Below are 9,270 nucleotides of genomic sequence, written 5' to 3'. Positions count from 1 at the left end.
GTGAGCGGCGGCCAGGCTGGGGAGGGGGCAGTTGCTAAGGGATGACAAGAGGCGTTGCCGGGGGTGGGGCCGAGCCGAGCTGCGCCGGCAGGTGGCTGCGGGTGGGGCCCGGGGACCGCTGCCCGAGCTTTGCAAGCATCCCTCCGTCTTCGCGTGCTCAAGCCAGAGTTCTTTTCTCATAACCTTTCTCTGGAGTCTAAGGGGAGATCTCGGCCGGCTTGAGTTAATGCCGTCCGTATTTTCTTTTATGTCCATCGGAAAGGAGTTTTGAATAAAGCAAGCATTTTCAGAATGAACCCTTTGGCAGGACTTGATGCGCATGCAGTTGGTTTAGTTTCTCCAGCCTTTTCTTATTCTATCCTTTACTTTTTCTGGGTCATTGATGATCTAGCTTTCTCCTGCAAAGCAACCTGGGAAAACTTGAGTTGTGTTCTCAGAGTTGATACGTTCCCTCTGATTTCATATTCGGTCTGTTGTCAAATGGAACCCGAATTTTCTCCACCCTAAGCTGCCATCAGACATGTTTCACATGTCCTGAGGGTGAGCATTATGATGGGAGAATGTGTCCATCAATAGAAATGTAGATTTCGGCTAGTGACTAAACACCCATCCTAAATGTGTTTTTGAAATTCTGTTCCTCTTTGATGATGGCTCCAGCTGATTTAGATTTTAATAAAACTTCCTTCCACCCTTAACCTAAAAAGGTCTCCATTATGTGAATCTCTTTTTCCAGACCATCCTCGGGGAAACACAGGAAGAGGAGGATGAGATCCTTCCAAGGAAAGACTATGAGGTGAGGTATTCGGATGCTGTCTTGGGGAACTGAAGTAGTGAGAGGCCTGGCAACTTCAGCCCTCCAACCAGAGATGTCCTTTGACCTTCTGCCCCAAGGTGTGATGAGGGGAAGAGATAACTGACCTGGGAGATGCTGCCTAGCAAGTGCTTTTCTCACCTTAACCCCCAGACAAGGTCTGGTGTTGACGCATTACAGTCCACCTGGATACAGAGGGTGTTTGCCCTAAGACTTTTATCCCAGGGTTGAAGTTCTTTACTCTGAGTACTCGTAACAGAGTCATGCTCCTGAGCTGTTAGGAGGCATTGGCTATCCTGAAACTCGCTCTGTAGACCCGGCTGGCCTGGAACTCACAGAGATCCACCTGCCTCTGCCTCTCGAGTGAGGTAAGTGCTGGGATTAAAGGCGTGTGCCTCCACAGCTTGGCTCATTCAGACCTACTCTTCATTATAGTTTCCAGTTTCGGGTATAGGACTTTTAAGAGTGTGGGGCCACAGTGTGGTGGTGCCCCATTAGTCCAGCACAGGACTTGGAAGGTTGAGAGGAGAGGACCCCTTCTGGGAACCCACAGAGTCTGCGCCATCAACCCTATCCTTACCAAGACTCTGTCACTCTTATTTGTAGGTGATAGCAGGCTCTTGTGGATTTTATGGGTAAATGTCTCTTCATTTAAATCTTTAATATTTCCAAATTAGTCATCTCCACATAGGAGCTTGTGGAGAGCAAACTGCTTTATGTACCCAAGAATAAATTCATTCTGACACTTAATCAGGAAAATCTGCTCAGCTTGAATCTAAGGGTCAACTAGAAAATCCTTCTGTCGATTTTGTTGAGTCGAGCGGCACATTTCTATAAACCCAAAAAAGAAAAAGACAAAAACCCCAAACTCTCTATTGAAAAAAAATATATATCTATATTTTTAAATTTGAGATAGAGTTTCATAAAGCCCAGGCTGGCCTCAAATTTTTTATTCATAACCACAAACAGCAAGATACCTATCCAAAGCTTATTGGAAAAAAGTTGCTAGGGACCAAGAGAAGATAATGGGGGAGTGAATGGCATTGAAGTACATTGTATACATGAATGAAAATAATTAAAATACTAAAGATTTCAACTATGGAGGTCAGGGGTGGAGAAGTTGCTCATTCTCCAAACCAAAGAACAATATATACAGCAGAAATAAAAGGTCAACTCCCGGGAAGGAGAACAGCCTCCAGCAGACAAGGTCATAGATTCCCTACTGTATGTGTACCAAAGGAGGTTCACCTCAGCTTGACTGAGGTGTCCAGGCACAGATTATGCAGTTTATCCAATTAAAGTAGATCATACCAGCTGGTCGTGGTGGCGCATGCTTTTAATCCCCAAGGCAGAGGCCAGCCTGGTCTACAGAGTAAGTTTCAAAACAGCCAAGGCTACACAGAGAAACCCTGTCTCCAAAAACAAACAAAAAAAGTGAATCATTCCATGTGGTTCTTAGTGTATCTACAGAAGTACACAACTGTCGCCGGGCTGTGATGGCTCACGCCTTAAATCCCAGCACTCAGGAGGCAGAGGCAGGCAGATCTCTGTGAGTTCGAGGCCAACCTGATCTCCAAAGTGAGTTCCAGGAAAGGCACAAAGCTACACAGAGAAACCCTGTCTTGAAAAAAAAAAAAAAAAAAAAAAAAAAAGCCAAAAGAACAAAAAAGACGTACACAACTGTCACTAGTCAGTTTGTCAATTTTAGAACATTTTCTTCATTCCAGAAGGAAACCATACTCATTAACAATCACTGAACATCGTTCCCCTTGCCCCTGCCTCTGCCCCGCTTTTTTATTTATTTGGGGATGGGGAGGAATGACATCTTTTTTTTTTTTTTTAATTTTAAAATTTATTATTAGGGGCTAGAGAGATGGCTCAGCAGTAAAGAGCACTTTTCCAAGGGTCTTGGGTTCAATTCCCAGCACCCACATGGTGGCTCACAATGGTCTGTAGCTCCAGTTCCAGGGGAATCTAATGTTCCCTCTGGCTCTGTGGGAAATAGGCACACTTGTGGTACACATACATGCATGCAGGCAGAACAACACACATAAATCATAAAATTTAATGTTACTGTCAAGAGGTGGTGTTGTGTTTTGAGGATCACAAATGGAGGTCAGAGAACAGCTTTGTGGAGTCATTTCTCCATGTGTTACTCACTGAGCCATCTAGTCAGCTGTTTGTTTTGTTTTGCTAGATAGGGTTTCTGTGTGTGGCTCTGGCTGTCCTGGAACTCACTCTGTAGACCAGGCTGACTCAGAGATCAGCCTGCCTCTGCCTCCTGAGTGCTGGGATTAAAGGTGTGCAACTGCCTGGCCGGCTTTTTTTTTTTTTTTTTTTTTTTTTAAAGACAGGATCACTCTCTGCAACCCTTGATGGGCTCCAACCCAGCAATCTATTTGTTTTAGCACCACATCCAGCTTAAGCAGGCAGCCATTAATCTTTCTGCCTCTGTAGATTTGCTCCTTCTGGTCAGCTGAAACTTGTTGGTGGAGCCCTGATGTGGGACAAAGATCATTCCCTTTCCTCCCTGGAGGGAAATAAACTGTCCATGGCTGGATTAGAAGGAGAAAGGCAGGTACACAACTGTGAGCTAGGTGCAGCTGGAGAGGTAGATAAGATAAGATAGCCTCCGGAGAGGGAGGATGGGTATAGGCAACTGCAGAAGAGAGTACTTGGTTTTAATTTTTTAAATTTGACATTTAAAATGGAGGCATCTTTGTTGGATTTTACATGGGTCTTAGGGAAAGTAGATGAACAGAGCTCGGGCCATCTACTACATCTTCATCCTGCCCTGTGGTGTAGGCCCCGTCATCCCCTGTTGATAGGGCTGGAGACGGATTCCCAGCACTTGACTGTCGTGTGCTGCATCCTGCCCTTAGGTGGACAGAGGCTTCAGAGAAAGCACTTCCTCTCACTCTCACCCAACTCTGTACCCACTTTTGACACCAGATACACGAGGCTTATTTACCCATACCAAGGAGTTCTCTAGCAGAACTGGCTGGCAGGGTGGAGGTAGCAATAGATCTCACAGGTTTAGGGGTTTGTCCACTTGACTGTCTCCCTTCAGATACCTGTTGAAAGTGGTAGGATTCTTGGGAGGCAGAGGCAGGTGGATCTCTGTGACTTGGAGGCCAGCTTGTCTACAGAGTGAGTTTCAGAACAGCCAGGGCTATATAATAAGATCCTGTCTCAAAACAAACAAACAAACAAACAAACAAAAAAGAAAGTGATAGGTTGTCCTGCTGCCCTGATCTGATTATTTTGGTAGAGCCACACATAGAACTCAGGGCAACAAGGTTTGGGGCAACTTGTTTATTAATAAGGGGTATAATAAAGGGTATGGTATAGATGTACAGGCAGATGTGCAGGTGAGGTGTGAGGCGCTTCCATGCTCTCCTGGAGAGCCACCCTTCCAGCACCCTCGGGTTACATAGGTTGACGATGGCATCCTTGGCCGTTGGTGAGCAGCTTAGTCTTCAGCTCCTCTTCTCCCAGAGGTCCGAGGTTAGAAATGAAAGTTTCTCTCCCCTCCTTCTCTTTTTCTTTTTGAGGCGCGATGTCACAGGACCTGGGAATGTATCTCAGTGGTAGAACACTTTTCTAGCATGTGCAAGGTCCTGGGTTTGATCCCAATACAACAAAGGAAGGAGGAAGGATAGGGAGAAAAAGAGAAATCCATACAGAGCATTGATTGGGTCTTGCCATGTACTCTAGGCTGGCCTTAAACTCTGCTGAGTGCTGTATTACTGGTGTGTGCCTGGATAAAGGTCGAACTTTCTAATCTTGTCTCAGTCTCTGTGGTGGCCAACCACATCTGGTTCTCCTTAGGGGCACAGCTCTTAGCCCAGTTGTTGTAATAGCACACAGAAGGCATTCTTCACACACTAGAGATCCAAGGGTCTGAAGGAGTTGATTTTCAGATGACAGGAGAAAGGCTGCTTATGCATTTCACTGTAGCACAAAAAGAGACCAGTAGGTTGCAGCATCTTAACTTTCTAGTTTGTTCCTAGAAAGTAGTTACTCTAATAAACTTTCCTAAAGAGTGTGTGTGATAGTTTGAATATAATTGGCCCCCAGAAGCCCATAGGGAGATGTGGCTTTGTTGGAGTAGGTGTGGTCTTGTTGGAGGAAGTGTGTCACTGGAGGTGGGCTTTGAGGTCTCATATATGCTTAAGCCATGCCCAATGTCTCAAATCACTTCCTCGTGCCTGCAAGATATAGAACTTTCACCTATTTCTCCAGCACCATATCTGCCTGTATGCCACCATGTCCCACCATAATCATAATGGACTGAACCTCTGAACTGTAAGCGAGCCACCCCAATTCAATGTTTTCCTTTATAAGAGTTGCTGTGGTCATGGTGTCTCTTCACAGCAAGAGAAACCCTAAGACAGTATGTGTGTGTGTGTGTGTGTGTGTGTGTGTGTGTGTGTGTGTGTGTGTGTGTGTAAATCTGTATATATGTTTAGTCTCTCGCGAATAAATCCACTTTCCTTGCACATTTTCTTCCTGCGTTCTGCTTGTTTTTTAATCAGAAAGAGAATATTTTTTAAAGATTTTGTTAATGTGTGTGGGTTTGCGTGTGGATAGGCACATATGAATGCAGGTGCCTGCTGAGTCCAGAAGAGGGTTGTCAGGGCCTGGAACTGGAGTTGCTGGCAGTTGTAAGCTACCATGTGAATGCTGAGAACCAAACTTGAGTCTTCTGGAAGAGTAGCAAATGCACCTAACAGCTGAGCCTCTCTCCAAGCCCCAGTGCTTTTCTTCTTTAATATATAAACCAATCGCAGGCCCAGAGGATACAAGGTAGAATGATTGAGTAGCACGCATAAATTCCTGGACTCCGTCCCCAGCACTGCATAAACCAGACATGATGGCACACACCTGTAATCCCAGCCCTTGGCAGAGAGAGGCAGGAGGATGAGAAGTTTAGGGTCATCTTTAGCTTCATAGTAAGTCTGAAGCCATCCTGGTCTGCATGAGATCTTGTCGTAAGAGAGAACAAAGTGCACACCAAAAGAGAATTTCTATACCCAGATGTGAATGTTCAAAACACTGCTTTCAGATGTTTTCCCATCACGTGTGTCTAATTCTGTTAAATTAAAATACAATTGTGTTATACATTTTAGATTTTTGTTTTTGTGGTGCAGGGTAACCTCTCTATGTAGCTCCAGGCTACATCCCTGGCCCTTGATTATACCTTTTATTCTGCATTTTGCTTTTTTGTTTTGTTTTTTGAGAGAGTCTCACTATGTAGCCCTGACTGGGCTAGAACTCACAATGTAGACCAGGCTGGACTTGAACTCAGAGGCCTGCCTCTTTCTCTCAAGTGCTGGGATTAAAGATGTGTGCCACCACACCTGGCTTGCATCTTGCTTTTAAAAAAATTTTTTTAAATTACATATATGGAGCTGGAGAGATGGCTCAGTAGTTGTTCTTACAGAAGACATGAGTTCTGCTCTCAGCACCCTTAAGATGGTTCACACCATCTGAAACTCTAGTTCCAGGGGATCCAATACTTCTGACATCCACAAACACCAGACACACACACACACACACACACACACACACACACACACACACACTTTTTTTTTAAAATTTTTTCTAAGAAAGGATTTCTCTGTGTAGTTTTGGTGCCTGTCTTGGATCTCTCTCTCTGTAGACCAGGCTGGCCTGGAACTCACAGAGATCTGCCTGGCTCTGCCTCCTGAGTGCTGGGATTAAAGGCATGTGCACTACCACTGCCTGGCCTTACATCTTGCTTTTTTATCACTTCTTTTTCCTCTTAATGAGTCTGAACCTTTTTCATATCTGGTGATAAAGACTTTACTATAATGATTTGATTGCTACCAGTCTTGAGTGTATGATAATTGATTTACCTACCATCCGTTATTACTCTAGGACTCTTATAAGAAAGGAATTTGGACTTGTTCCCAGCAGTCAGGGATGAATTAAATTTTTACACTTCACACCTATATTTGGCTGACAGGGCAATGTCCAGCTTGCTTATTAGCTGATGTGGCAGTAGAGGTAGTTACGGGGAGGGGTGAGCACAGGCTGGACTTTTTCTTTGTTGACAGACTGCTGCTTCTCTCACAAGACCTAGAAGTGAAATAATTTCCTCTGGATGTCACGCCAGCTGTCCTTGGCTTGCCTGCACGTGGTCTGCGGGTGTCTGTGATCTCTGGAAGGAACATGGCTGAAGGAATGCTGCCTTAGGTGTAGAAATCAGAGGAGCTGGGTTGAATCTGGCCCTCTTCTGACATAAAAGAGAAGTTGCTTTTAAAAATAGAGCCCATCTGGGTCTGCCTTGTGGCTAACATCATTTTCATGGAAGCCACCTATAAAGAGAATTAGAATTAGTTGATCTGGGTTAACTTAGTTCTAGTTCATTGAAAGTTTGCTCACATTTAAGGAATAAGTTGGGCAAGATTGGTGATAGCTGAAGGTCTTAACTGTTTTGTAGAAACAGGAAAATCTGTCTTTTTCTTTTTCCCAGCCTGGGATGTAACATAGGACCTCATGTACCCTACCCTAGCACTGAGCCCTAAAAATATGACACCGAAGGCTTTCCCCTGAGTGTGAAGTGCTCCCCAGAAGCAGTAGGTTGAGTCTCACTGCACATGTGACTCCCTGGGGATCCCATTCATGCAAAGATTCAGAAGCCGCCTGCCACAGGGTCAGAGTCTGCATTTACACCGATCCTTCCCTGGCACTGCCGATGCCCACCGAGCAGGAGGAACCTGGACGAGCTTTCCTTATGTTGGGCTTTGCCAGTTCTTCCACGTGAGCCATTATCATTCTTGTGTCCTTTCAGAGTCTGGACTATGACCGCTGCATCAATGACCCTTACCTGGAGGTATTGGAGACCATGGATAATAAGGTGAGCCCACAGCAGCTCATCTCTTAGGACTGAAGAGGTCTCAACAGCTTACTTTCTGTCCTCATGTGACCCATAGAAGTGTCCTTTCTCTTTTTTCTTTAAGCCTTTTCATGAAAGAGTGTCATATAAATCCCTAGACCCTGCTGCTGAGATGTCTCAGCAGGAAAAGACTCCTGCTGCCAGGCCTACAACCTGCGTTTGATCCCCAGGACCCAGATGGTGAAAGGAGAGAACTCTGTCTCTCTCTGTCTCTGTCACACACACACACACACACACACACACACACACACACACACACACACACACGGTGCTGGCACGGGCGTGTCCTACCCACACATAGAAAATCCCTAGACTTCCTCCTGCCATCCAGTGTACCCCCAGTCCGTATACCCAGCTGGGCCCCGTAAGGTGCATCGGTGTCATTGTGAAGGCCTGAGGTTGCACCCCCCGCCCCCCACCACCATTCCCACTGTCTCTGTAGAATTAGTCCCGAGCTGCTTAGCCAGGATGCATCCTTTCCGTGTTACAAATGGACCGTTCTTTTCCCTTGTGAACAGAAAGGGCGAAGATATGAGGCGGTGAAGTGGATGGTGGTGTTTGCCATTGGCGTCTGCACTGGGCTGGTGAGCAGTGGGACGGGCTGGGGGATTGGAGGGAGAGCCTCGCCTGGTGAGCGACCTCTGTCATGTGTCACTGTAACATTTGTAGCATTGGGATAGTTGTCACTCTGTTTAAGACTGCCTTTTCTTTTTCCTTGTTCTTTTGAAAATTAATTATCCTGCCCTGGTTTTTCACATTACCTTTGCTTTTGCTTTTGCTTTGTACTACAGAAGTGAGTCACAGGCACTGGGCTATCCAAGCACTCAAGACTTGCTTGGTCAGGGCTTAGTCTCTATGATATGATTATAGAGCATGACCCGTGCCAGCTGGTAAGTGGGCCATCCCTCTTTCTGGTGGCAGGTAACACACAGAAGATAGAGCCAGTGGATGCTGAGCTCACACTGTCCTGCTCACATGGAGCTGGCTGTGGTGGGTGAAGGGGTATGCCAGAATGAATAGGGCTCCTGGATTCCCCAGGTTCACAGATGGATCACACACAGGGAAAACTGGACATATCACCAGAGATAATGGTAGCAATTATGTCTGGGACCATAACTATGGACTTAATGTCACTAGAACCGAAGAAGAGAAGCTGGAAAAGTTAGCACCCAGTGGGAAGATACATGCCAAATTTGACTTCTGTTAGTAAAATGGCAGAGAGAGACTCAGCCTTGTTATCACTGTTCTCAGGACTTGACCACAGTCTTGTGCTTAACTCTCCATGACATACCCAGGTAGTATGTACGTGTTTCATGTCACACAGCCCTAAGGGACAACTAGTCCCTTCATATGGTACCCTGGATATTTTTACTGTTGTAAATTTGCAAGGAACATGTAGTGGCCGGGGTGTGGTCAAGAGGCCCGTTTGCTGATATTTGAGGGCATCACGGGGATGAAATGGGGTAGATTAATGGTTTTCTATCATTTCAGTGTGTGTGGTGGGGGTGGTCACTAGAACAAAAGCACCTGTCCT

General features: G+C 45.7%; 1 protein-coding gene across 3 annotated transcripts in view; it reads left to right on the top strand.

Moving 5' to 3' along the window:
- Window positions 1-9,270, top strand: part of Clcn6 (chloride voltage-gated channel 6) — a 41,188-nt gene that overhangs the window by 323 nt on the left and 31,595 nt on the right. For 2 of the 3 annotated variants that reach the window (XR_006069801.2, XM_006989052.4), the window contains exons 2-4: window positions 734-793; window positions 7,632-7,697; window positions 8,255-8,320. Coding sequence is in view for 2 of the 3 variants with exons in the window: in XM_006989052.4 (XP_006989114.2) it covers window positions 734-793; window positions 7,632-7,697; window positions 8,255-8,320 (192 nt within the window). In the remaining variant the exon portion in view is untranslated. Of the gene's footprint in view, window positions 1-81; window positions 541-733; window positions 794-7,631; window positions 7,698-8,254; window positions 8,321-9,270 lie in introns of those variants that run through there. The other variant, XM_042272521.2, reaches the window with a different exon arrangement.

Source organism: Peromyscus maniculatus, chromosome 2 (assembly GCF_049852395.1).
Source record: "Peromyscus maniculatus bairdii isolate BWxNUB_F1_BW_parent chromosome 2, HU_Pman_BW_mat_3.1, whole genome shotgun sequence".
Taxonomy (NCBI): domain Eukaryota; kingdom Metazoa; phylum Chordata; class Mammalia; order Rodentia; family Cricetidae; genus Peromyscus; species Peromyscus maniculatus.
This window is presented reverse-complemented; position numbering and strand designations above follow the sequence as displayed.